This window comes from Camelus ferus, chromosome 16, assembly GCF_009834535.1.
Source record: "Camelus ferus isolate YT-003-E chromosome 16, BCGSAC_Cfer_1.0, whole genome shotgun sequence".
Taxonomy (NCBI): domain Eukaryota; kingdom Metazoa; phylum Chordata; class Mammalia; order Artiodactyla; family Camelidae; genus Camelus; species Camelus ferus.
In genome coordinates, this window is record NC_045711.1 from 33,667,126 (window position 1) to 33,695,027 (window position 27,902).

Consider the following 27,902-nt stretch of genomic DNA (forward strand, 5'->3'; position numbering starts at 1 on the left):
ATTCTGTAGGGCAGATTCTGAGTTATGAGGCAGAGAACAAATATGTATTAAGTGCTTGCTATGTGCCAGGCAGTATTATTTAATAAAATGTTTTATTGTTTTTAATTTAATACAAAGTATTTTGCTAATAAGAAACTTGGGCTAAGAAAAATAGCTTCTTTGTTCAAGGTCATCAACTAGTAAGTGTAGACCAAGATTCAAACTAAGTTCTGCCAGAATTCAAAGTCCACACTATTCTATTCCCTTGATACTCAAAATATGGTGTGTGAACTCGCAACAGAATTATCTGGGAGCTTGTTAGAAGTGCAGAATCATAGGTCCTGGTGAAGCCCTACTAAGTCAAAAATCTGCATTTAACAAGATGCTTGAGAAATTTGTATGCACATCAAAGTTTGAGAAGCGTTGGTCTAGACCAGTGGTTCTCAAAGTGTAATCTCTGGACCAGCAGCATCAGCATCCCCTGAGGACTTGTTAGAAACAGAAATTCTTGGACCCGATCCTAGAACTATTAAATCAGAAAATCTGTGTTTTAACAAGCTCTTCACGTGATTTGATGCACACTAAAGTTTGAGAGCCACTGGCCTGTACCATGCTGCCTCACATTAAATTACTGAAAATCACTGAACCTGGCTAGACAGGAGAGTGAGTAAAAGGCAAGAGTGAGTGAAACTTAGATCCTGACAAAAATAAACCCAGTAGGATAAAGTTTCAAGTAATAACCTATATGAAGGAAAGCATACAGTTTTACTGGAAGACATAAAAAGATATTAAGTCTAATTATGAAGGAAATGCCAATGCTTTATAAATTAACAGGCCCATTTAATATAATTCGAATTATTATCCTAGTAAGAAGGAGCTTGATAAATTTTAAATTTCATATAAAAGAATAAACAAGTAAAAATAACTGATAAAATTTTGGAAGAAAAAGAAAGACTAACTCTATCAGAAATGAAAATATGCTATAAGGCTACAATAAACAAAACTCAAGTATGTATAACTAGATCAATGAAATAGATTATGTGTTTCTTAACGTAGAGATTTTCAAAAACAAAAAAAGGCGGGGGGCTTTTTCAAACAATGCATGCCATCCCTTGGAAATTCTAGTATGCCTCCACTTACAACCCTCCTTGTAAATCATCACATGTTGTGAGTTTGAATTCTGTGGAGGCATAAAACAGACTAAGAACCACTTCTCCATATTAAGAATTTAATATATGATTAAAAGTGCATCTCAGATTAATAGGGGAAAGTCTAGAATATTCAGCAATTCATACTACGGGAAATGGTTAATTATTTGGGGAAAAAATTAAGTTAGAGCTTCCCATCAGAATTTGTACCACATATATTCCAGGTTTTAAAACAGTATAAAAACACACAACAGAAAAGATAGATACGGTTACATAAAAACTTAAACTACTGTATATCAAAAAAACACAAAAAAATTAAAAGGCAATAATCAATTACATAGTTTGTGACAATTATGGAGAAAAAGTTAACAATATTAATATTGAAAGCATTCTTACAAACTAATAACATCATTATTAATGTATCCATAAAAAAAATAGGCAAAGGACAGATAAATTGTGAAAGAATACAAATGTCAATAATTGTAATTTTTAAAAATAAGAACATGGTTAGAGAAAGGTGTTTTGATAACAAGATTAGTGAGAAGGATGTCATGTTTCCCTTAAAAATTTCTTTTTAAAGAGAAATGCTCACAATGTGAACTGTATTCCTTATTATGTCATATTTAAATCTTTATTGAGATATAATTGACATAACATTGTATTAATTTCAGGTATACAACATAGTGATTTGATATTTGTATATATTGTAAAACAATCTGAATAAGTGTAGTTAACACCTGTCACTATACATAATTACAAATTTTTTTTCTTATGATAACTACTAAGATCTATTCTCTTAGCAACTTTCAAATATGCAATACCGTATTATTAAACATAATAACCATGCTGTGCATTACATCCTCAGTATTTATTTATTTTATAATTGTAAGTTTATACCTTTTGACCCTCTTCACCCATTTTACCCATCCACCCCCTACCCTCCACATCTGGCAAGCACCAGTCTGTTCTCTGTATCCTATGAGTTTAATTTGTTTTAGAGTCCATGTGTAAGTGAGATCATATTGTATTTGTCTTTCTCTGACTTATTTCACTTAATATAATGCACTCAAGGTCCATCCATGTTGCTGCCAACGACAAGATTTCCTTTTTATAGCTGAATAGTATTTCGCTCTGTGTGTGTGTGTGTACACACCACATTTTCTTTACCCATTCATCTATTGATGGACACTTACGTTGCTTCCCTATCTTGACTGTTGTAAATAATGCTGCAGTGAACGTGAGGGTGCATGTACCTTTTCAAGTTAGTGTTTTCATTTTCTCTGAATAAATACCCAGCAGCAGAATTGCTGGGTCACATGGTAGTTCTATGTTTAATTTTGACAGGAAACTCCATACTGTTTTCCATAGAGACTACACCAATCTACATTCTCAACAACAGTGCACAGGGTACCCTTTTCTCCACATCCTTGCCAACACTTGTCATTTCTTGTACTTTTTTGTAATAGCCATTCTAACAAGTGTGAGGTGATATCTCATTGTGGCTTTGATTTGCATTTCCCTGATGCTGAGTGATGTTGGCTACTCTGTATGTCTTCTTTGGGGAAAAGTCTGTTCAGATCTGCCCATTTTTAAATTGGGTTGTTTGTCTGTTTGCTATTGAACTGTATGAGTTTTTAAAAATATTTTGGGTATTAATCTCTTAGTAGATACATGATTTGTAAATATCTTCTCTCATTTGGTAGGTTGCCCTTTCATTTTATTGATGGTTTCCTTTGCTGTGCAGGAACTTTTTAGTTTTATGTAGTCTCACTTGATTTTTGCTTTTGTTGACTTTAGTTTTGGTGTCAAATCCAAAAAAAAAAAAATTTCATCACCAAGACTTATGTCAGGGAGCTTACCGCCTATGTTTTCTCCAAGAGTTTTACAGTTTCAAGTCATTTGTTCAAGTTTTTGATCCATTTTGAGTTAATTTTTGTGTATGGTGTAAGATAGTGGTCCAGTTTCATTCTTTTGCATGTGGCTGTCCAGTTTTCCCAACACCATTTATTAAAGAGACTGTCCTTTCTCCATTGTATATTTTTGGTTCCTTTGTTATAAATTAATTGATCATATATGCATGGGTTTATTTCTGGACTCTCTATTCTGCTCCACTGATCTTTGTGTCTGTTTTTATGCCAAAACAACACTCTTTTGATTAATAATCATATTCTAAAACATTAACTGCTAAGAATTGATAACAAATTAAAATGCATATTTTTAACTTAAATTTGGTTATTCAGATTTGATTAAGGTTTTGCCTGACAATACTTACATACCATTATGTTTTTATATGGAATGGCAAAGTAGCAGAACTTTTCTAGAAAGCTAGTTGACAATGACTTCATACAATAATCCCACCCATGGAAATTAATCCTAAACAAATAATCAAGTTTACCACACAAAAACAAAAAATGGAAATAATATGAATGACAAAACCCAGAAAAATAATTATATATATATGATGGTAGATTCATTAGATATAATATTATGCAGCCATTAAAGTCATGCTTTCAAAGAAAATTTAATAATGTGTAAATAGTTCAATATAATGTTAGGTTAAAAGGGCAAGATATAAATTATATACAATCGAATTTGAATTTTGTAAAAAGTGAAAAATAAGCTATTAAGAGTGGTTTTTCTCTGGATAGTATAGTGAGGGTGATCTAAATTTTTTATTTATTTTTTCTTTATTACAATAAACATTTATTACTTTTATAATGAAGCTTTTAAAAAGGCATTTAGTGAAATAGTAAGGTGATTCATGGAAACTCATGTTTTATCTACTACTACCAGCCCCAAAATAGGGCTATTTCTTAGAGAATCAATCAATTAAAAGGTATATATTGTGCCAACCACTGAGTTGTATGCTACTAGGGGCAAAATAAATGGTCACTTTCTCTGGCTCCAATTAGCTTAAAAACCCAAATGGAGAATTTTTCTCCAGTCTCTGTTTTATGTGTACATAGGTGATGAGAAATAAACAAGCAAACAATCCCCAAAAATGCCCCCCAAAATGAATTTTTCTCTGATGTTATCGATTGAGGACATTTGCTTCTAATACTGTAAATTTCAGAATTCTGATCTTAATCATTGCTCCCTGCTGGCTGTTCTGCCCTCTTTGTTCCCTCTTCCTTTCCTTGTTGGTTGACATCAGGTCTCTACATCTTCCAGACTCCTCTCTAGCCACACTTTCCCCAAATATATATTATTCCTATGCCTTCCCCTAGGTGCCTACTAACATAAAACAACACATATCAACATTTGTCAAATCAGTTGACAGTGCTTGTTTTTATATATCCTTTTGCCAAGAACTGTGACAGGTCTGAGATTTCCCCCTACTTGCACATTAAGAATTAGTCTTTCACAGTTTCGTGGATGCTGACAGAATGTGTAAGGCTCCCAGGTCAGAAACAAAGGCCTTTTATTACTCATGGAACATCGAGCAGCATGAGTTTCATGATTCCTTTGGTTCCTCTTGCCCCCAGAGTCTCGAAGAGTGACACAGAGGAGTCCAGGTGGGTGCTGTGCATACAAATAGATATGCCTCAAAGCTCAGAAACCTTAAATTGAGGAAATCTGAATCTTTTATAATGACTACAAGCAATCCCGCCCAAACTTTGCCCTGGAGGGAGACACTGTATCATTATACTTGACAGTAAACAAACTTGCCCTTTGCTACAGAAGGGGATACAATCTCTATCTTCTAAGGCTCTTTAACTATACAAATATCCTTGAAAAGACAGGCTGGGACAAAAGCTATCAGTGCCTCTGCTCACAAGATAGGGAGAAACTTGGAAGACCCATGGAAAATTGTCTCCCAGAATCTTTTCCAACGTTTTTGGGCAACTTTTTACTTTGATACAATTTCAAACTTACAGAAAAGTTGTAAGCAAAAATAGCTCAAGGAAAGCCCTTATACTCCTGTGTTGCTAATTACATTTTGCCTCATTTGCTTTATCAGGGGTGTGTGTGTGTGTGTGTGCACGTGCGCGTGCACATGCATTTCTGAGCAATCTAACAGTAAGTTGAAAACACCATGCCACATAATGGAGGTTTGTCCCAATATTGATGATGTTAAATTTGATCACTAGGATCTGCCCAGTTCCTCCACTGTATTCTTTTCCCCCTCTCTATATGTATATATAGTTATAAATATATTGTTATATATATGCTGTTCCCCATGAAAAATTTACCCCCTGGTTTTAGCATCCATTGATGACAATCTAACTTCATCATTTCTTCTGTATTCATCAGTTGCCTTGCTACCATAAAGAAGAGCTTTCTCCTCTCCCCCATTTTTTTAAAACTTATTTACATCAGTATGAGCTCATAGATTCCTATTTTACTGAACAGATTATAATCTATCACCAACATTATTTACTATGATGCTAAAGTTCTCTCATATTTGGCCAGTAGGAGAGTCTTCAAGCTATCTCTGGTGCAACAAGATCTTCTAGGCTCATCTCGTGCTTTCCCCAATTTTCAGCCCTAGAATTAGTCTTTTCTCCAGTGGTTCCTTTCAGTATTTTGAAATCAAGATCTTAGCTCTTAATGTGCTCATTGTTCCTGGTGTGATATTGTTTCTAGGCTCTCACAGCAAGCAGACACACACTCACACAAAATCATGAGTTCATATTGACCTCTCCAATTCCAAACCAACACTGAATGACACATCCTTCTTTCTTTGAGATGTAATTAACATATAACATTGTATTCGTTTTAGGTATACAACAAAATTACTTGATATATGTATATAGAGAGAAATGGTTACCGTAAGTTAACATTCATTACCACACAGTTACAAGTTTTTCTCTTGTGATGAGAACTTTTAATATCTACTCTTAGCAACTTTCATATATACAATATTGTTTTGTTAACTCTAGTTACCATGCTGTACATCACATCCCCAGGACTTATAACTGGAAGTATGCAACTTTTGACCACCTTTATCAAATCCCCAGCCCGCCCCCTGCCCAGTAACCACAAATGTGATCTTTTTCTAGTTTTTTTTTTCTGTTTCTCTCCCCCGACACTTTTTTTTTTTTAAGATTCTACGTATAAGTGAGATCATATACTATTTGTCTCTGTCTGATTTATTTTACTTAGCATTATGCCCTCAAGGTCCATCCACATTGTTGCAAATGGCAGGATTTTTCTTTTTATGGCTGAATAATATTCCTTTGGGTATCTATACCACATCTTTATCCATTCATCCATCAGTGAACACTTAGGTTGCTTCCATGTCTTGGCTATTATAAATAATGCTGCTATGAACATGGGAGTGCAGATCTCTTTTTTGTTTTTTTTTTTTCCTTTGGGTATATTCCCAGAAGTGGATTTGCTAGATCATATGGTAGCTCTATTTTAACTTTTAGAGGAAAATTCATACTGTTTTCCATAGTGGCTATACCAATTTAAATCCCATCCACAGTGCACAAGGGTTTCTTTTTCTCCCACTCCTTACCAGCACTTATCTCATCTTTTTTGATGATAGCTATTCTCACAGGTGTGAGGAGATAACTCAGGCCCCTAATGATTAGTGATGTGGAGCACCTTTCATATATCTGGCCCTGTGTATATTTTCTTTGGAAAAATAACTATTCATGTTCTGCCCATTTTTAATTAGTTTATTTGAGTTATTTTGCTATTGAGTTATATGAATTCTTTTTATATTTTGCATATTAACTCCTTATCAGATATATGGCTTGCAAATAGTTTTCCCAATCCATAGGTTGTCTTTTTAATGATGGTTGATGGTTTGCTGTGCTGAAGCTTTTTAGTTTGATGTAGTCCCACTTGTTTATTTTTCATCTTGTTGCTTGTGCTTTAGATGTCATATCCAAAAAAATCACTGCCAAGACCCATGTCAAAGAGCTTTTTCTGTGTATTTTCTTCTAGTAGTTTTACAGTCTTTGGTCTTAAAGTCTATAACCTGTTTCGAGTTAATTCTGGAGGGAAGATAGATGTCTAGTTTCATTCTTTTGTGTGAACTTCCAGTTTTTCTTGCACCATTTATTGAAGAGACTGTATTTTTCCATTGAGTATTCTTGGTTCTATTTGTAAATATTAGTTGCCAATATATGCATGTGTTTATATCTAGGTTCTTGATTCTGTGTCAGTGGTCTATGCATCTGTTTTTATGCCAATGCCATACTGTTTTGATTACTATAGCTTTATAATATAGCTTGAAATCAGGAAATGTGATACCTCCCACTTTATTTGTCTTTATCAGGATTGCTTTGGCTATTCAGGGTCTTTTGTGGTTCCATATAAATTTTAGTATTGCTTTTTTCTACTTCTGTTAAAAAAAAATTGCTGTTGGAATCTTGATAGGGGTTATATTTAACCTATAGGTGGCTTTGGGTAGTATGGACATTTTAACAATATTAATTCTTCCAACCTATGAACATAGGTTACCTTTCCATATATTTGTGTCTTCAGTTTCTTTCATCAATGTCTTGTGATTTTCAATGTAGAAATCTTTTACCCCCTATATTAAGCTTATTCTTATGTATTTTATTATTTTTGATGCTATTATGATTGGGGTGATTTTCTTGCCTATTCAGATAGGCAATTTAAGTGTCACCATACTTTTTCCTAGTGTTACAAGGCCTTTCATCGTGGTGAAATATTTTTAGGCACGCTAAGCACAAATCCATTAAATACTTTCCTTATTTCGCTAATGAACTCTTGTGGGTGGTAAAAATTAATTTCATTCCACCTATGATACTCACATATCTGTTTTTTTCAGATAATTCATCATTATTAGTATATAGAAACATTACTGACTTTTATATGTTAATTTTGTATCCTATAACTTTAATGAATTTGTTGAGATCTATGTTTTTTGGTGGAGTCCTTAGGATATTCTATATATAAAATCACGCCATCTGCAAATTGAGACAATTTTACTTCATCTTTTCCAATTCAGATGCCTTTTTTTTTTTTTTTTTTTTTTTTTTTGCCTCCTGGCTAATTTCCCTAGCTAGGACTTCCCAGTATTATGTTGAATAGGAGTGAGAATGGGCACCTTTGTCTTGTTCCTGATCTTAGAGGAAAAACTCAACCATTCACCACTGAGTATGACAGCTGTAGGCTTGTCATATATGGCCTTTATTATGTTGAGGTACTTTCCTTCTATACCCAACTTAAGAGTTTTTATCATGAATAGGCATTGAATTTGTCCATTTTTTCTACATTTGAGATGATCATTTTTTCTTTTATCCTATTTTATGATGTATCACATTGATTTTCATACTTGATCATGGTGAATGGTCCTTTTAAAAATGCAGCTGAAAAAAATGCTGAATTTCATTTGCTAATATTTTATTGAGAATTTTTGCATCTATTTTCATATGTTGTCCAGTAGTTTTCTTGTTGTGTCCTTTTCTGACTTGGGTATCAGGGTAATGCTGTCACTGTGAAAATGAGTTTGGGAATGTTCCCTCCTCAGTTTTTTGGAAGAGTTTGAGAAGGATTGGCATTAATTCTTTTCTAAATGTTTGGTAAAATTCACCAGTGAAGCCGTCTGATCCTGGGCTTTTCTTCATTGGGAGATTTTTGATTATTCATTTAATCTCCTTGCTAATAATTGATCTGTTCAGATTTTCTGTTTCTTCCTGATTCAGTCTCTGTAGGGTGTATGTTTCTAAGAATGTTTCCATTTCTCCTGGGTTGTCCAGTTTATTGGCATATAGTTCATGTTCATGGTAGCCTCTTCTGATCCTTTGTATTTCTGTTGTATCAGTTGTAATGTCTCTTTTTTCAGTTACGATTTTGTTGATTTGGGTCCTCTTTTTTTCCTTGGTTAATCTTGGTTTGTCAGTTTTATCTTTTCAAAGAAATATCTCCTAGTTTTGTTAATTATTTCTATTGTTTTCCTGTTCTCTATTTCATTTATTTATGCCATAATCTTTATTTTCTTCCTTCTGCTAACTTTGAGCTCATTGTGTTCTTTTTCTAGTTCCTTAGGGTGTAGAATTAGGTTTTTTGCAATCTTTATTTATTAATGTTGGCATCTATTGCTATGAACTTCCCTCTTACAACTGCTTTTGTTGCAGTTTTAGTATGCTGCGTTTCCAGTTTCTTTTGTCTCAAGATAATTTTTAGTTTTCCCTTTTAATTTCTTCTTTGATCCATTGGTTGTTCAGAAGAGTGTTTAATTGGCCTTCCATTTTAGGTTATGATGTTATAGTTTACATATTTTTATGTTGTATAACCAATAAGAGATTATTATAGTTATGTTTTAACTACTTTTTTAACTTTCAAACTAGAGTTGTACACTACACAACCTAACACTGACTATATATTTACCATTACTAGTGAGTTTTTATACTACCTTCTTGTGTTTTATGATTTTAAGAGTCATCTTTTTACTTCCACTCAAAGAATTCCCTTTAGTATTTCTTAATGGGATGGTCTAGTGTTGATAAACTCCCTCAAGTTTTGTTTGTTTTGGAAAGTCTTTATTTCCCCTTCATTTCTCAAGGATAGCTTTGCCTGGTATAGAATTCTTGGTTGACAGTTTTCTGTCACTATAAATTGTATGTAAACTATAACAACATAACCTAAAATGTGAAGGGGTGAAGAAGGAAAAGTATAAAGTGTGAGAATCATATTGAAATTATCACTTTAAAGTAGGGTGTTATAATTTTTTTTTAACAATATTTTATGTAAGCCTCATAGTACTCACAAGGAGAAACCTGTAGTAGTTACACAAAAGAACAAGCTAAAGAAGTCAAAGCATACTTATATCAAAACACATTCAAAATATTTCAGAAGCATTCCATTCTCTCCTAGACTAAAAAGTTTCTGTTGAGAAATCTACTGATAAACTTATACCCTTGTACGTAACTTCTCTCTTTTCTTGTGCTGCTTTCAAAATTCTTTTTTTGACTTTTGACAATTTAATGATGATGGGCCTTGGTGTAACCCTACTCAGGCTCAAGCTATTTGAGGTCCTTTGAGCCTCAAGGATCTGGCTGTCCATTTCTCTCCAAGTTTGGGAGGTTTTCAGCCATTATTGCCTTAAATATGCTTTATCCCTTTCTTTTTTTTTCTTCTCCTCCTGGAATTCTCATAATATGAATATCGCTTCTGTTGATTGTGCCTCATAGTTCTTGTAGGCTTTCTTCACTCTTTTTCATTCTTTTTACTTTTTGCCCTTTTCAATTGTCCTGTCTTCTCGGTCACTGATTCTTTCTTCTGCATGGTTGAGTCTGCTTTTGAAGCTCTACTGAATTCTTCAGTTCAGTCATTGTATTTTTCAGCATTAGGATTTTTTTGTGTGTGATGGTTTCTATTTCTTTGAACTCCTCATTTTATTCATGCATTGTTTTCCTAATTTCATTTAGTTTTCTGATCAGTATATTGAGATCACATTTCCATATGAAGAATAGCATTGTCATGGCAAAGAAATTATATCATTTGTTAATGATCAAATACACTGTCACTTTTTAAAAAATAAGCTGTATTTCCTTTTTGGTTAATTTTTAATAATTACAAAGTAAAAATACATGAACAGAATCAATAAATGATATTCCATCTCATAAGATCCTAAGTAGGTAATATTTTTCTAGTTATAAATTCTCTTCTGGGCTGTTTAGATGGCAAATGTAAATAGCAAAAAGAAAAATCAAACTCAAAAACTGAAGAAAAAAAAAGAGGCTAGTATTTTATGGCTGAACTATGAAACATGCTTGATAAATTACACCTGTGAGGATTGCCAGTTGTATGTGTGTACACACATGTGCAGAGTGAAATTCATTGCATGTGAGAATGGGGATGTGTAACTCACTTAGCTTTTTTGAAAATGAGCAGGCAGACATACCAAGATGTTCAGGAATGGTGTCTTTCAACATAAAACATAAATAGGATGTAGGGAGAAACACCCCAGTGGAGGAACTGGGTGGGTCTCAGTATAAATCCTGGCTCCATGACCAGCCAATTATAACACCTCTGAGTTTCAGTTTTCATATCTATAAAGTGGTGGTAAGAATACCTAAGCATCAGGGTTGTTGTGAGGATTAAAAGAGATTAAATGTTAGTGACTTGTGGTTAGGAATCAGGCTTTCACTCACCACCACAGCCAGGGGTGTCTGTCTGCTTTCCTGTCTCCATGGACTCCTAAGGGGGTAGTGTGGTCTCAAAGAGCATGAGTTTTGGAATCAGTTTGACTCCAGCTAGGATTCCTGGCTTTGCTACTCAAAAAGTTTTGATCTCAGGCAAGTTAATGTCCCTGAGCCTTATCGAGATAAGGATACCCATCACATTAGATTAATGTGCAGTAAATCATATGGTTTCTGTTTAGCTCCTACCACAGCAACTGGTAGGAAATATTTATTCAATGCAAACTGTGTTGCCACAACATATATTTCTGAAATGTGATGACCTTACGTGCCATAGGTAAATGGGGAACTGATATAATATGGAAGTCGTTGGTTCCTATGCAAATTTTTTCCAGCATGTTAATGTTCTAAAGCAACCAGAGCAAGCATTCACACAGTAATTACCTCTTCAATAAGAGGAAACCTTTAGCACCCTATGAAGGCCTTACGGAAAAGCTGCCTTCCTTAGCTGCAGAAAGTGACTCGGTGACTAAGTATCACTGTGTTATCCTCATGTCGTGTTTCCTAGAGAAGCCGAGGGTATTGATGATGAATCTGTGAAGTCATTTCTCTTTTAAACTACGACAGATAAGCGAAGAACACTCCTTAAATTGCATGTTGAATTTTGATGCAACTGATCTCTGTTAGAAATGAATGCCCTCCAGGACTTTTGTCTCAAAAAGCAGCCCCAGGAACCCCAGGGTTCAAGGCTGGGATGCACCTAGCAAATGTTCAAGTTAAGACAGAGTGGGACAAACATTTTGTTAGTTTTGACATTGCTGGGGTTACAAAGTTGCATAGGTTTTGGGTGGTATGCCCCAACCCTATTTTTTTCCCCCAGCAGCCGAGTTTTTTTCAGTGGGCTATTTTGTAGCCCCATGGGAGCTTTTCAGGACCACATAGATGGTATTTTGGGGGGACATCTGTATACGTTCCCTTTCCCTCTAATGTTTCGTATTGGATAAAATCTAAGCAATATAAAAATGTAATAATGAAAACAATGGCTCACATTTACTGTGTATGCTTTACAAATGAGTCAACACCCATTTAATTCTCATAACAATCCTGTGAACTAGGGGCTGCTATTACATCCATTTAATAAATGCGGAAACTGAGATTTATCAATAACGTGAGTAAACTGAAATGAAGTAAGTTGCCCAATGTCACACAGCTAGCTAGAAAGTAGCAGAGTGAGAATTTAAAAACCTGTGCTTTTTCTATGCATTTAGCCACACATATTATTTTAATTTGTTAAGCCTTTTAGCATAAATGGGATTACACTTAAATTGTTTAATTTATAGGCGTTGCCCTATTAGAAAGCGTATGTAAAGGAAAGCTGTTAGTAATTCACAGCTATTTACATTTCACAAGACTCACATTCTATTCCAAGAAATCAGGCTCATCAATTATTTGCATTTGGTAACATGTTAATTATACAAATAATTGGCCTTGAGACTAGACATGAACATGAAAGTGTAATGAATAGTTTTGCTAATTGCTCTTTTCTGTTATGGACAGTCCTTGATCTGAAGTATTAACAGCTCTCATATTCAGCTTGCTTAAGTCTCTTAACTTTCTAATTTTCACTTTGTGGAAAAGTCCAAATCGGGGATGACCATTCGATTTCCACTGTCATGCCAACCCTGATTGGTTGATTAGGGCTGTTGGGAGCACTGTGTTGAGAGATCCCGGGGTGGGCGCCCCTCCCCTGCCCGCGCTGGACCCCTGGGGCATCACCTGGTGATAGATGAGTCTATTCACCACAGGTGAGTGTGGGTTGACAGCAGGTGAGCCAGGTATTTGCCATCTGGTCTGAATGTTGAGAAACTTACTCCTGCCTTGGAGATCATAGCTTGCTTTCTCCTACCTCAAACAACCCTACAAATATGCCGTGTTCTGGGGTAGGACTAGGAAAATAAATCAGATGTGGTTTGTCTCCTAATAAGAAAGGCATAAGTGGCCGTAAACAAATTAAAGGTGCTCTCAAAGCAATAGATGGGGTGACACAAGGGGATCTGAGGAGAAAACAGATAATTTATAGTAACAGGAAGTCTGGGGCAGAGACATCTCGGGTCAAGTGTCCCTTTCGAGGTGAGCCTTAAACGATAGCTAGAAATGGGTGGGGGATGAAGTGAGGAAGGCTCAGTGGTTTTTGTTTTTGTATTTTTTGTTTGTTTTGTTTTTTTTTTCCTTTTTGGGGCAGATGATGAATCACCTGCTGTAGCAGAAAAGGGGGAAATGTGAAACAGGCATGTACAAGGGAAGAGTTCAGTGAGGCTGGAATGTAGGAAAATAAAGGAAGGTAAAGTCAGGAAACAGGGACAGGCCCAGTTTGCCAAGGGCCTGGGAACACCAGATTAGGAATGTTCTAGAACACTCTTCTCTCAAGGTGTGTCCACAGGGTATTCATAGTTTTTAATGTAACAAAAGGATCTTGTCATCAGTGATGCTGGAGAAATGCTGGATTAAAAACAGATTTCCATTTCACAGTAGCTTGAGCTTTTAACATGCTAATATATACTATGAATATCCAAGAAGGACCTGCAGTTTGCAAAAATCCCAATTTAGTGATCACAGATGAGCCCCTCCTGAGATTAGTGTCCTGCGGGAATTCAGGAAAGAATGATCCCCGTGGAGTACATATTCAACATTATCTGCTAATTGACCAACTGACTGGTCTTCCAGGCACCTGGACTAGTGTTGCAGGCACAGGGAGAAAATTACTTGCCCCAAAGGAGGCACCAGTGCCCCTCCGTCCCTTTCTGTTACCCACTCTGCTTTACTGTTAGAAGGCTCTGCCTTCACTAGGACTCCACTGTACTGCTCGCACTGCTGGGGCTCAGCCCCCGACCCTGCTTCCACGGATAAAACTTTGCCTTGGTTTAGGGCCCTGATAATGCCATTTTGAATCTCCTGTTTGTCACCCTGGATCCCATATGTGCTGCCTGATGCCCTTTGACCCATCCCCAGCCGTTCACAGCCCTGGGGTGACCGTGACCCTGCTTCTGCACCTGTTCAGAAATGAGGCACCTGTGTGCTACATTCAGGGGAGCCGGGTTCATGCATGTCTGATAAACACCCTTCTTCCACCTTTCCTGGTTGTGGTGGCTTCCAGGTAAGAGTCCCTAATTCTGTTTGGAAGGGATGAACAAGTAGCCTCTAAATTTATCACTTGCTTATCCCCTGTGGAAGAGAAAAATTTTAACAGTGACATGTTAACAGCTGCACTCCCAAGAGGCTTGAGTGGAATGGGCCAAATTAGGCGGGATCACACAACAGTCTAGAAGGGGCAATGCAATCTGTAAGTGTTTCAAGATCCCTAGACTCTGTTGGGTGTTTAACAACAAGAAGCCAGCTGGGGTGAGATTACATGATGCCAGTAAGTGGGCAAAACCTTGGCAGATAAACTTTGCTGAGAATAAGAGCAGGACAGGGAGGAAAAGGACAAACTGCAGACAATGAGATGCTACCACTGTGAACCAGCTGTTGTGGCCCAGAAAAAGGACTGGGGATTCATTGCCAGAGTATGCAGCAACCACTCTGGACCCCCAAAGGCCTGCCAGCTTGGAGAAATTATTAGGAAGAATAAGGAATAAAGATACCAAGAAAGTATTACCTAAAAAGAAAGAAAGAAAGAATTACCTTTGTAAGAAATGTGCAGCTCCAGTTGGTGCATTTCAAGAAAGAAATAATGGAGCTGATGAGGCATTTCAAGGGGTCAAGGGACTGGAGGAGCTTCTGGTGGAGGCTGACAGGGGATATACAAACGTCTAGAAATTTATGAAAGGTGCAGAGAATATGAACATAGACCAGAACCCACTTATTAGAACTAGGAAGTATCCTGAGGTGTTCTCAAGATGTCAGGCAAGTAAAAAATGGTTACTAAATGTATGGAATTCATTACCCTCTCCCCGTCCCCTGCCAAACAGGTAGCAGAGGCTGAAATAGAAGGAGCTTCAGAACTGCTTACACAACGTTATGGCCACTGGGACTATCCTAGGTTATGGGGGGAAGTCTGAGTGCTGTAGACGAGATAACAAGGAGGCCAACTGTGTCTTCCTACCACAAAGCCTTGGCCGCGTTCTCAGCATCAGTGGAAAAGATTTTGGGTTAGACTATAAGTGCCAATCTTACTTAAAAAAAAAAAAATGAGGTAAGGCGTCAATATGAATGTGTATATTGTCACAGTATCAGGTGCCTACCCTACGCTGGGTGCCAGGCTCGCACTTTATATACATTATCTTTAATCCTTATGGTAATGTAAGAGGTAATCATTATCCCCATTTCATGGATGAGAAATTGCTCTAGGTTACATAGCTATTCAAGGTCACACGGCCAAACAGTGGCGCTGGGACACCCTTAATGGTAATACCACCTCTCATCTCACCCATTTCTTAGGTTTTCCTGTCCTTCATGCCTAAATTTAGTCTGATTACCAGCTTAACGTTCCCAAAATGATGCTTTTCACCTTTGCTCATTGCTAAATAAAATGACCTCAGTCGTTATAGGATCAGCACATGTGTTCACATTCAGTTCAGAGAACCAAGCAGGAAAGAGGGACAGTTAAGTTTCCAGGGCTGAGGCATGAAAGGGAGAACAAGGGATCCTGAGAGGGGTCGGGCATTTCACACGTTCTGACACGTGTGAATCCATTTTAATTTTCATTTTGGAGTTGACAAGACTGAGTCTCAGGCAGAATATGTAAAATACCAAAGAGCCCACACTGCACAGGCAATGGGCTCATTATGGGAAACCAAATCTAATGCCAGAGCCACCTCCCTTCCCTCTCTGCTTTCCTTCCTGTAGGGAGGCAACCACAGAGGTTACCTCCATGGCCACAAACCCAGCAGGGGCTCTTTGCTCTATACTTGCTAAGCTGAATGCTGGTAGAGGCAGAGGAGTTCCGTGCCATACAGAAATTCCAGCTGGAGTTGTCTGCTGAATGGATTTTCATCGGTCCCACCCTTTACCTTGTCAACATTTTTCCTAGTCAGCCATAGTGGTTCTTTTTAACAAGACAGACGGATCCTTTGATTTCTCTAATACAAGGTTTCTCAGACTTGGCATACTGGCATTGTGGGCAGGATAGTTCTTTGTTGCTGGAGGCTGTCCTTTGCATTGTAGGGATGTTTAGCAAGATCCCTGGTCTCTACCCACTAGGTATCAGTAACACCCCCCACCCCCACCACTTATGACACCCAGAAATGTCTGCAGAGCTTGCCAAAAATTACCTAGGGGGCAAAATCACCCCTGGTTGAGAACCATGGCTGTAATGCAGGGGGTATTAAATGGTCTCCTCACCTTTCTACCAAAAACCCAACAAACCAACTCACCCCTCGCCAGGGTTGTCAGCCAAGGAGAGGTGGTCCAGTGACACCTGTGGGTGGAGCCTGGCTTTTCTGGTTTGGGGGAGGGAACGCAGCATGCAAATTGCTGGCCCTATACTTACTTGATGCCCCCACGAGACGTGAAAAATGTAGAGCTTTCAATGTGCAGATGGCTCGCGCTGCTTAATTACCAGCCGAAAGCATGCGAACATTTTCCTCCCTCTCTCTGCCTGTAACAGCCCGCCAGGAGCAGTGGAGGCATTAACAACAGGGAGCGGTTGCCCTTTCCCGCATCCTTATCACACACTAATTATTTTATTCTAAAGAGACAAAGTAGAGAGAATGTAACATATGATTCTGACGACAAATACTTTTTTAAAAAAAACCAAAACTGTCTGCTTTTCCTAGTGACTAGAGCATAGGAGCTGGTTGCTAAGCAACTGGGAAACTGCAGACTCGTGTACTGGCCATGCTGGTTTCGGAAATGAGCCATAAAAGGAATTCCCCAGTGAGAAGGGATCCCATACCATTGCCTGGTTGCCATGGACACCATACATAAGTGATGGATCCTGGGTTATAGGCCCTGCTTAAGAAAAAATATGTTACCCCTGCTTAAGGCTTGAGTGGTATGAGAAAGGTATGGAAGCCCTCTTCTCCTGTTATCCGTGTGGGCACGTCCCGGCCCCTTCCCCACGTGCTCCCCTGAAAGAGAGGTCTGAATCTAAGTGGCTGAGACATTCCATCCAATTTCAGCTCTGCTTTTATTTAATATGTTCCAGTCTTTGCTAGCATTGGAAGGGAGTCTGCAATCTGGAGAGCAAATTTTTAAGCAAGAAAAGATGCCTCGGGTGGCAGACAAGGCTGTCTGTCTGTCTGTCTATCATCCACCCCTGTGTGGGGGCCGCACAGCGCCCGAATCAGGCACAAGGGCAACTCTCCCTGTTCACACGTTCTATTGGAATTTTGCAAAACAAGAGATTAGCGGAGAAGAAGACAATAGCCGTGACTCCGAAATGAAATTGGCATGTCATGCAGAGCGAGGCCCACAATAGGCCACTGCAATTCTGTCAGAAATTAGAAACAGACTTCAGATAATAGGAGAGAAAAATGTGAGGCAAATATAAAGACGTGGAGCTTCACATACAAAGATGTGCAGGTTTAGCTGGGCTTCCTGTGCCAAACAGCAGAACAGACAGGCCTTGATGTAACCTCACAGACTACATCCTCACAGACAGGACATTTGGGACACTTGGGACACTCAACTCAAACCCCCAAGTCTCTCAAATGAGGAGACTGAGGCCCCCAAAGTAGCAGCAACTTGCTCAAGGTCATAGGAGACAAACAGTTCTGAATGGTGGTCTGTAAAGGACACCTCTGCCTTTTTAACACTGCTGCATAACAAATTACCCCCAAAATGGAGCAACCTGACATTTATTACCCTACAGTTTCTGTAGGTGAGGACTGCAGGAGCATCTGAGCTGGGTGCCTTAGACTTGGGGTCTCTCACAGGCTACAATCAGGATGTCAGAGGTGCTGCAGGCTGGAGTCTCAGGGCTCCACAGGGGAGGGTCACTCACGTGGTGGTTAGCAGACCTCAGGTCCTCACTGGCTGTTGGCTGGAGATTTCAGTTCCTTGCTGTGTGGACCTCTCGGTAGGCCAGTAAGCATGGCAGCCGGCTTCCTCAGAGCCAAAGAGCACCTAAGATGGAAGCCACAGCCTTTTTTAAACTAAGCTTAGAAGTGATAGCCCATCATCTGGGTCATATTTTATTTGTCAGAATAGAGTTACAAGGTCCAGCCCATACCGAAAGTGAAGGGATTCCATGAGGGAAAGGAGGTGGGGACCACTGGCCATCTCAGAGGCTGCCTGCCATGATAACCAAGGATGCTTCCGGGATTCAAGATGGGAGAGGGGAGAGCAAGGGTGCCTAGGAAGGGGCAACTGGGGGGAGCTTAAGGGAGGTGATAGATAAATAGGAGGAGGAGAAATAAAATAACAGAGGAGAGAAAGAAAACCTGGTAGAGTAAGAACAGGGAAAGGTGGGGGAAGGGAATTGGGGAGTTGGAACGAAGGACATAGACTGTAAGAAAAGAGAGAAAATAGTTCCTGGGTTTCAGCACCAAAAAAAAAAAAAAGGAAAGAAAGAAAAAAGAAAATTGAGAAAACAGGCTGGGAGATGGGGGATGAATTGGGAGTGAAGATAGGGGAAGAGAGCTGGGAAGCAAGGAGCTGAAGCAGACAGTTCAAGAGAACAGGGGGAGAACGTGTAGGAGCCCCAAGGGAACCGGGTCTCATTCTTGGACCCACAGTGCTTTGGACTGTCTTGAGCAGGTGTTCAAAAAATTCTGTGGCACGAATCATTTACTTCTCCTGAATCCAGTGAGAAATCCTGCTGCTTTAACTTACTAGCTTCATGGGCAGTGAGAAAAGACTGGCTCTCTCTCCCCACAGCCCCCCTCTTGTCTCCCGTTGGACTCAGGGCAAATGACTTAGCCTCGCTGGAATGCAGGGTCCTTATCAGTAAAATAGACAGGTTGGCGGGATGATCTTTAAGTGTTTTTCTAGCTCTGAAGCCTCCCAAATTACCTATCAGGGACTAGAATTAGGAGTCAAAGGAGAAATGGTCAGTGGATCTGATCCAGATACAGGCTACCACTGAGGCAGATGGGACATAGAACTGATCTGTATTCCATTTTGCCAAGATGCCAGTCCACCAGCATAGCATGCCTCTCAAGGAAAGGTCAGCTCCATTCTTTTGTGGCAACTATGTGCAAGTAGAGACTCCATGAGCTTAATTCTCCACATCACCAAGATTCCCCTCTGAAGCTATGTTAGGAACTCACAGACTCATCAACCCTCAAAACAATAGGACACCAACCGGGCCATGATTGGCTCAGCTGCCAGAGGGCCATTAGGGATAAAGACAGCAGCCGGATTTGCCAGGAACACGAGGTTCCAGGGCCTCCAAGCTATGTCATGGGGATTTAAGATGGCTGGGTTTAATCATGCTTTTCAGTTTTCAGGAGCTGGTACCTGTGAATAAAGGACACCATCACATACCTCTGTTTGGCCCCTCCCTACTTGGGCAAGTTACAAGTGGTAGGTCTGCCACACCATAGTCTACGAGGTACCCAGGGATGTGCCAACACTTTCTTTTTGGAACTTCAGCACTGCAATGACAGCAGCACGTCACAAGCTGATGCCATGTTTACAGCCTGTTGGGTTTGGTTTTTAACTGAAGTATAGTTAATTTACAATGTTGTGTTAGTTTCGTACAGCAATTCTTTTTAAGATTCTTTTCCATTATAGGTTATACAAGATACTGAATATCATTCCCTGTGCTATACAGTAGGTCCTTGTCATTTATTTTATATATAGTAGTATGTGTACGTGAATCCCAAACTTTCAATTTATCCTTCCTGTCTTCCCTGCTTTCACCTTTGGTAGCCATAAGTTTGTTTTCTATGTCTGTGAGTCTGTTTCTGTTTTGTAAGTTCATTTGCATAATTTTTTTAGATTCCACACATAAGTGATATCACATACTATTTGTCTTTCTCTGTCTGACTTCACTTACTATGATTATCTCTAGGTCCATCCATGTTTCTGCAGATGGCATTATTTCATTTTTTAAGGCTGAGTGATATTCCACTATGTGTGTTTGTGTGTATATAAAATTTCACATCTTCTTTATCCAGTCATCTGTGGATGGACATTTAGGTTGCTTCCATGTCTTGGCTAGTGTAACTAGTGCTGCTATGAACACTGGGGTGCATGTATCTTTTCGCATTAGAGTTTTCTCTGGATATGTGCCCAGGAGTCGTATCGCAGGATCATATGGTAACTCAGATTTTAGTTTAAGGAAACTCCATGCTATTCCCCATTATGGCTGCAGCAATTTACATTCCCACCAACACAGTACTAGGGTTCCTTGTTGCAGGCACTTTCAAAAAGCAGCTAGGAGGCAAGATTTTGCTAAGCATGGAAATCCACTGATGGTGGCATAAAAGCAAATCTCAAGAATAAAGGCTGTATGTTTACTTCTATATCATCCATTCACTGAAAATGATGAATGGGAGCATTCTGAAAAGGCTCAATATTAATCTATTGGCTGTGGCCACCGGTTCCATTTCCTATTATTTCTGCAGAAAGAAAATATTTTGAAGGAAAGACTTCACTTTCCTAATTATAAGTCTCTAAAAGCCTTTTTTGATTTGAAGAAAATGCACACAGAAAACACTTACCAAAAAAATTGTTTTAGTGACTCTTGGGTGCAAGGGGGAGTCTACCTCCTCACACATAACATACTCGGAGAAGCGAAGTGTAGCAGATGGTCGATGTCCTGCCCGTGCCATTTCATTTGGCTTGCCTTCCAACTGCCAGCATTTACTGTCCAAGAACTTTCTTGGATTTCAGTAGTCCCTACCCATTTAGAAGGTAGAGTGCTAGGAAATTATTACCAACCCCCTCACCACAAGCAGCCTTTCACCAGTGACTGATACAGCCAGTATATAAATACCCCAGCTTCCTCACCCTCGGGTGATACAAATCTGAGGTGTCTCCCAGAGATTCCCCAGCAGGATTGAGCCCCACTTGCCCGCAGCAGTAACCTGCTCCAGGACGTATCTTGTACTGACTTCCTTCCCTTCCCAGTATCACTTCCCACTCTCGTGCTGTTGTTTTCTGGCATGATCTCCCTAATAAACCATTTGTACTTAAACCCACATCTCAAGGTCTGCTTCTAGGTGAACCCATGTTTCTGCTGGGGCAATAGGAAGAAACAGGAAAAAAAAAAAAGATAGATTGTTATTTAAAAGAAGGATTTCTGTAAGCCATGTACTCCCAGGGTGCATTTAAGAGTTTATTTACAGCTCATCACCTTCCTTTACAGAAATGCTATGGGCTAAGTTAGGTAAGAAGTGCTGTCAGCTAAAGATGAAGCAATTGGAAATGGTCATGGAGGTTGCTAGGACCACTGAGTTGATTTACCAAACTTCTCTTTACTCACGACTTTCCTGGTAGGAGAAATGCAGGAGGCTTGTGGTACCCACACTGGATCATCGGGTTTGCCTCCAGCAGCATCTGGTCCCGAGGCTGTTCCAGGGCAGGAGTGGGGGAAGGGAGAGCCAAGACAACATAACTTGAAGAGCAACTGAATAGGAAGCAGCTTACAGCATGTGGGCTCAATTTTTTTCAAAAAGCTCATACTATAACTGTCAAAAATGGCACTATGAACCCAAATTATAAGATAATTATGTTCAGTCCCCAATTCCACACAATAAAGATTATTTGCTCTCCTGCCCTAGCAACCATCTCATAAGGGGGAGAAAAATATGGTACAAAAACCAAAATGTAAACTCGCAAAGCAGTAATGAAACCGGCACACAACTATTCATTTCAAGTCTATTTTGAAAAGCCTTTGATAATGCCAGTAATTCCCCGTAAAGCTCCTATTCTCTTGCCATGGTTCCCTTCTGCGGACGGAAAAAAGGTTTTGCTCTTCTACAGCTATTCCATTTAGGGAGATAAAGTCCACTTTCTTTCCCAATTTTAAATGTTTTTCATTCTTAAAAAGAATACCAGAAACCCCTGACCACCTCTGTCTAGCTAAGCCTACCACCCAGGCAGGGCTCAGGGGCAGCAGCAATGTGAATCCTTCTCGTTTTGCACAACAAAATTCATTTTATGGTCTTAACAAGGTGCTTAAATGTAGCAGAAGAGCCTTGTCCACAAGGTGCTGAAACACTCCCCGAAAAAGGTAGAAAATTCAACCACCTGTCTACCTACACATTTCCAAATATTCTGATGCTTCATAGCATGCCAACCAGGTAGTCTCCCTTTTTTGTCTTGGGTGACACCATGGAGTCCGAGCAACTCCTCTGGGTGCCCCTGGCAGGTGTACCTACAACAGAGGGAGGAAGAGGTGGGGGCTCGAGATACACCTTTGGTTGCAATAACAGAAACTGACTTAGACAAGTTCAAGGAAGAGAAGGGCGATGGTCATATGACCTCACACTCTCCAAGGAAAGGCTGAGCAATCCCAAGGCTTGGGAAGAATGGGAACCAGCAGCAGTTGCTGTGGGGGAGTGAGGTGGCAGAGAAAGGACGGCAGAGCTGTGTGCAGGGACGGAGGCCCCGAGAAGGGAGTGCGCGGGTGGGCAGTTGGTCCCTTTCCTATAGGAAGACCAAAAGGAAGGTGAGGAATGAAGTAAAGTAATAGGAACCAAAGAGAAAAGGAAGATATGCATTAACTGAGGAGTGATGAAACAGCATCAACAAATGCTTTAGGGGAGAAAAAAAAAAAGCTTCAGCCAGACGTCAGCAGCTCACTGGCACTGAAGATCAGCCATGCCCAGTGCAGCAGCAGCTGGCGGAGGACTGCAGGTACAGAGCCCTTCTAACACGCCCACATTGGTCCTCCTGGTTTCATGGACTAATTTTAAAGAAAGTTGTGTCAGTTGAAAGGATGTGCATGATCTTGATGAAGCCCATGTACTTTTCACGCTGAAGTTTTAAGGCTTTAATAACTTGGCTTAGGTGTACGATCGACGTCATCCATGACTGTATTCTGGGCACTCTGAAGTTTCTTCCTGCAACTGATGTGGACTCGAGTTGCCGTCACTAGGTTTCTTTTTACATATATGGCAGTCATTCTGTGTCCCAAGGTATATGCCCTAAACATTAATAAATCGGTGCTTCAAGTCCACTTCAGTTTTTATCAGGAATGTTTCCTGAACACCTATGATGTTAAAAGCACTGTGCTGACTATTTATGTGGTTACAGAGTTTGAGTAAGATGTAGCCCTGCCTCTGTGGATCTTGTAATCTGGAAGTGGAGGCAGTGAGTGGAGGGGGAATTAGACACAATTAGACATTTATACTGGCAACCACAAGACACCCAGGTCTTATCTGCTTCAACAGAGTCTCTGCTTTACACCTCTTCCAGCTCCCTGATCAGAGCCTTTGGCCACCCTTCATCTGTTATACCTCCCCCAAACTAAATCTTACCCATCCTCTCATGCTGTTCATTCCAGAACCACGCCATCTTGTCAGATCCTCGCGTAGCACGTGATCTCTTTGGAACCTCTGCAGCCTTTGTGTATTCCAGTGTGAGGGAAGTTATCACTGGAGGTGAAGTGGTGCCTGTAAGATACCCTGAGTCAGCTGGCTCCGTGAACATCCCCCAGGGAGGCCGTGAACCCTGGGAATTTGCCTGAGCTGCTGCACACTCACACCCTTTTGCTATTCAGACACTTAGTCTGCCGTCATTCCTGACTTCATTCGGGACTTCATGTTTCTGCTTCCTCCTGTAAGAGTTCTCCGTGCTTTAATCAGGCTGGAGGGAGCGTGTGTGCATGCACACAGGTACCAAAGGGGAAATGATCATTCTAATGGGCTTCATTCCCTCTCTTGCTTTCCTGTCCACAGCTGCCTCTTAAAATCCAGGTGAGGGATGGCTACATGCCATACAGGTGTTGATGGATTTACCTCCATCAGTCCTGCCCTTGGAGAGAGGCTTGACCAAGGACAAGATCGGCCTGGTGATTGTGAAAATACTGTGTTGTTGGCCTTACCGGAGGGTGTCTCATGCTGGAAACCCTGTCCCCGGAGATCTGAGTACTGTAGCTTCTGCTTTCCTTCCCTCTGCCCTGATTCCAATGCAGATAGGAATCAAATGCCCTGGATTTTCCAGTCTGCCTGTTGTCAGCATCAATGCTTGCCGATTACCCAAGGGTCCTCACAAGACACCGCTGGCCCACAGCCCAAGTTCCATGGGGGTAGCAATAAACTCTTACCGCTTTGGAAGTGCAGCCCTCAGCACAGACCCTGGCCATAAGCATCTGATTCTTATCAGAGGCTGAAGGACAGGTTTTACCAGAGCTCCCATGCCCAAACTTGAAAAGCAAGTTCATCTGCCCTTTTACCACACTCACTTGGGGTTCCATCCTATTCTTGAGAAAAGGTCAATGCTCCACCACTATAATGACTCTTGAGATCACTGTGTGAGCTAGTGACCACTGGCTGTTGGTCACCGAGGCTGACCCACCACATCAGTTTGCCTGGGACTTAGGACGCTCGGTGCTAAACATGAGAAAGTCCCAAGCAGCCCGGGACAAGTTGATCACCCTGACTAGAGCTGACCTTGTCCACTTAGACCAGTTCCCCAGCGTGCATGGGACCTACACCTCAGCCAAAATCCATGGGGGACAAAGAAAGAAGTGCTTCTGGAACCACAGGCTGCCGCTTGTGTGTGCACAGGATAGTCTTCCTCCCCCTAGACTTGGATGGGGAAGGAGCAGGGAAGAATAGACAGTTTCATCATCACCATGTCCCTGGACTGTATTCTAAGTCTTATCAAAAAGGGATGTGGTTAGTTATTTGTAGATTGGGAAATAAATGACTGGTACAGAATTGGGCCATGGGCCTGGAACACCCAAACCTCCCCTCCATCATCCACTCCTTCCTGCAAGGTCATGAGGGGATCTATACTGACTGAGGACAGAGTGAGGCAGAGGGACACTTACTGTGGCTGGCATTTTGGCCCCAAACCCCATCGTCAAACTCAGTGAAGTGGCTTGAGTCATGGATAGGGCTCACTCTGGCTGAATCAGAATCAAAGCACCAATCGAGTTCTCAGGTCAAACCACGCTGATGCGAGGAAAAGCCACACCAGGAAAGTCACCTGTGAGCAGAGCCAAAGAATCAGGAAGGGGAACATGAGTAAGGGAGCATTTGCCCTGATGGCCAAAGGTGGGTGTCCTAGCCAGGGCATTGGGAATCCTACCCCTCCTATTGCTCACACCCCTGGCAGCAGAATCAGGCAGTGGCTGGGGCTCCAGGCCACGCCTTCTTTTCCTGGAATCCTTACAGACGCAAGATGCAAAGAGAGACTATACATGTGCTCTGGGACCTTTATTTTAAAAGCTCTGTCTCTGTGTCCATGGCCCATTAAAACGTCCTAAGTTGACCAATTTATTGAGCTTGTCTCCTTTTGTGGGAACTGAGTTTCCCCCATTTTGAAAGTCATTTTTGTGTAAGTATCCACAGGACTGGTGGTCAAGACCCTGAGCTTCAGCGTTTTTAAGGATCTCTGTGATTGACTTAAGGCGAAACATTAAACTTCTCAGCTTCCTCGCCTGTAAAATTGAATGGACTAACTTTTGGACACTAAAGCTTCTTCCAGCTTTAAGATTCATCTCTCTCTCCCCTCAACCCCCTTCTCTCTCACACACATGCTTATTCTGCTTTATTTCTGGGCATTAACTCTGAATGCTATGCCAAACCATATTAGAGCCAGAGGCAAAAAGGAACAGTCAGTAATACCTGTCCTCTCTTTAAATATTAATATTTTATTCATGAATTTTTTGCATTAATTTGGATTTTAATGCAATATTTAAAATCTTGGCGCCTGAATTTTTGGTGCCCTCTAGGCCAGTGCCTCACCTGCCTCATCCTAGTCCCAGCCCTGTCAACCGTCCCTAACTCTGGGTGATGATGGAAGAAGGGACTGTCACAGGCAGAAAGAAGAGACTAAATGCAACCCACTTGACAAAGTTACCAAGGGCCAGCCATCGTGGTTATTTTATTATCAGTAACCCACCTATAATTTCTAGTTATTTGTTTTGTTTCCCCCAGACTAACAATTCTTTGAATGGGGGACCCTCATGTCTTTTTTTTTTTTTAAATCCTACTCTCCATGTACCAAATGCCAGCACAGAGTTAAGCACTGAATTATTAGAACAAAATGACAAACCACGCACTGAATTCTCGATTTCACACTCACCCTTCTCTTGACCTTCCATGAGACAACTATCTCTCATTAAAAAATTTCTCTATGTTCAGACAATAAAAGCCCAAGTAGCTGGAAGAAAACCAGAAGAGTAAAACAGTGGTTTTTACACAGGGTTATCAGATAACAAAAAAGAAATGTGAGTTTTATTCCTCGCTTTTTTCTTTCAGAGTCGAGAGGAGCAGAGGGAGGTAAAACACAGATGAACAAGCTTCATGGGACCGAGAGAATTTCAGAATGTCCTCACTCGGAGGAAGGTCACCATTCTTGGACCTGATAAACCCAAGGATGCCTGTCACCCACTGGCCAGCAGCAGGGTCTGCGGGCAAACATGTTCTAACTGCACAAGCCTGGGCTTGGGGCGGAGGGCAAAGAACGTAGGATTGAAAGAATATCTGCAAAGTCTGCGTTAGAGGACGTTTCAAAGGAATTTTCTTTCTTTCAATTAGATGCATTAATAAAGACTGGAAGCTGTAAAACTGGATTCGTGCCAAAGTGCTGGCAAGTCTTTATCAAGTAAATAAGCGATCATGGGTGTTCAGGTGCTGTAGGGCGGGATGACACTCAATTGTGTTCTCTTATTTGGCTACTAACTGGCTGTGTGCCCTTGAGCAAATCACTTGTCCTCTCTGTGCTTTATGTTCTTTAGCTATAAAAGAGGGTGTTGGACTAAGACAGCTGCTAAGATCCCTGCTACCTCTGACATCAAATAGGAGAAGCACTACTGAAGGACTGAGGGAAAGTTTGTTAAAAATTCCTTCCTGTTGTCCTTCTGCCCTGCTAGCCTTTTTCATCAAGAATGTCAAATTCTTAATTAGTAGGTTACCAAACATGAGGAAGGCAAAGCTGTACTATATACATTTGGGAGGAAAGAAGGTTTACCTTTTTAAAGGGGAGAAACAGAGCTTGCTTAGGAGTCTAACTGAAGCAAGTCACACCCCCACAAAAACGAGATGGAAGCATGAAAGATGGTGAAAATCTGGGACTCTGTGCAAGCGAAAAACAAGAGCCATGTTGGTATTTTTAAAAAGAGTCTCATTCCGTTTGCAACATCTTTGTGCCTCCTTTATGGATTTCTCCATCTTTTCCAGCTCTACAATGAGCTATTTTAAGACTGTTTTCCTTCTCTACAGTAACACTGTTCAGATAGCAATTTAATTGTCATCATACTTTTTCTTAGTCTTTCAAGGCCTTTCATTATGGTAAAATAATTTTAGGCACACTGAGCATACATCCATTAAATACTTTCCTTATTTCACTAATGAACTCTTATAGGTGGTAAAAATTAACTTCATTCCACCCATGATACTCACATATCTGTTAAATTTTTATAGTTGAGAAACGAAGGTTGCAACTAACTGAAGGCAAATGAGAATCTCCTCTCAAAACGTTAAGTCTGTTGTTTCATTTCTGCCAAGTTGTAGCCGAAGAAAAGCCTATAAAAATACTTCACAAAATGAAAATGGCTCAACAGGTCCAATCTCAGGGTTGATGTCGCAAAAAAGTGTTTTACAGGCCGGAGATGCTTAGGACTTAGAAGGCGCCCATGTTAATG

The 27,902-nt window shown here is 40.3% G+C and overlaps 1 protein-coding gene across 1 annotated transcript in view; it reads left to right on the top strand.

The window, feature by feature from the left end:
* Window positions 1-26,831, top strand: part of LOC116669300 (putative hydro-lyase KRH_21160) — an 83,169-nt gene extending 56,338 nt beyond the window's left edge. Inside the window, exon 3 of the mRNA XM_032498600.1 lies at window positions 26,518-26,831. Coding sequence (XP_032354491.1) covers window positions 26,518-26,624 — 107 coding nt within the window. The 3' untranslated portion in view covers window positions 26,625-26,831. The remainder of the gene's footprint in view (window positions 1-26,517) is intronic.
* The last annotated feature ends 1,071 nt before the right edge of the window (window positions 26,832-27,902 follow it).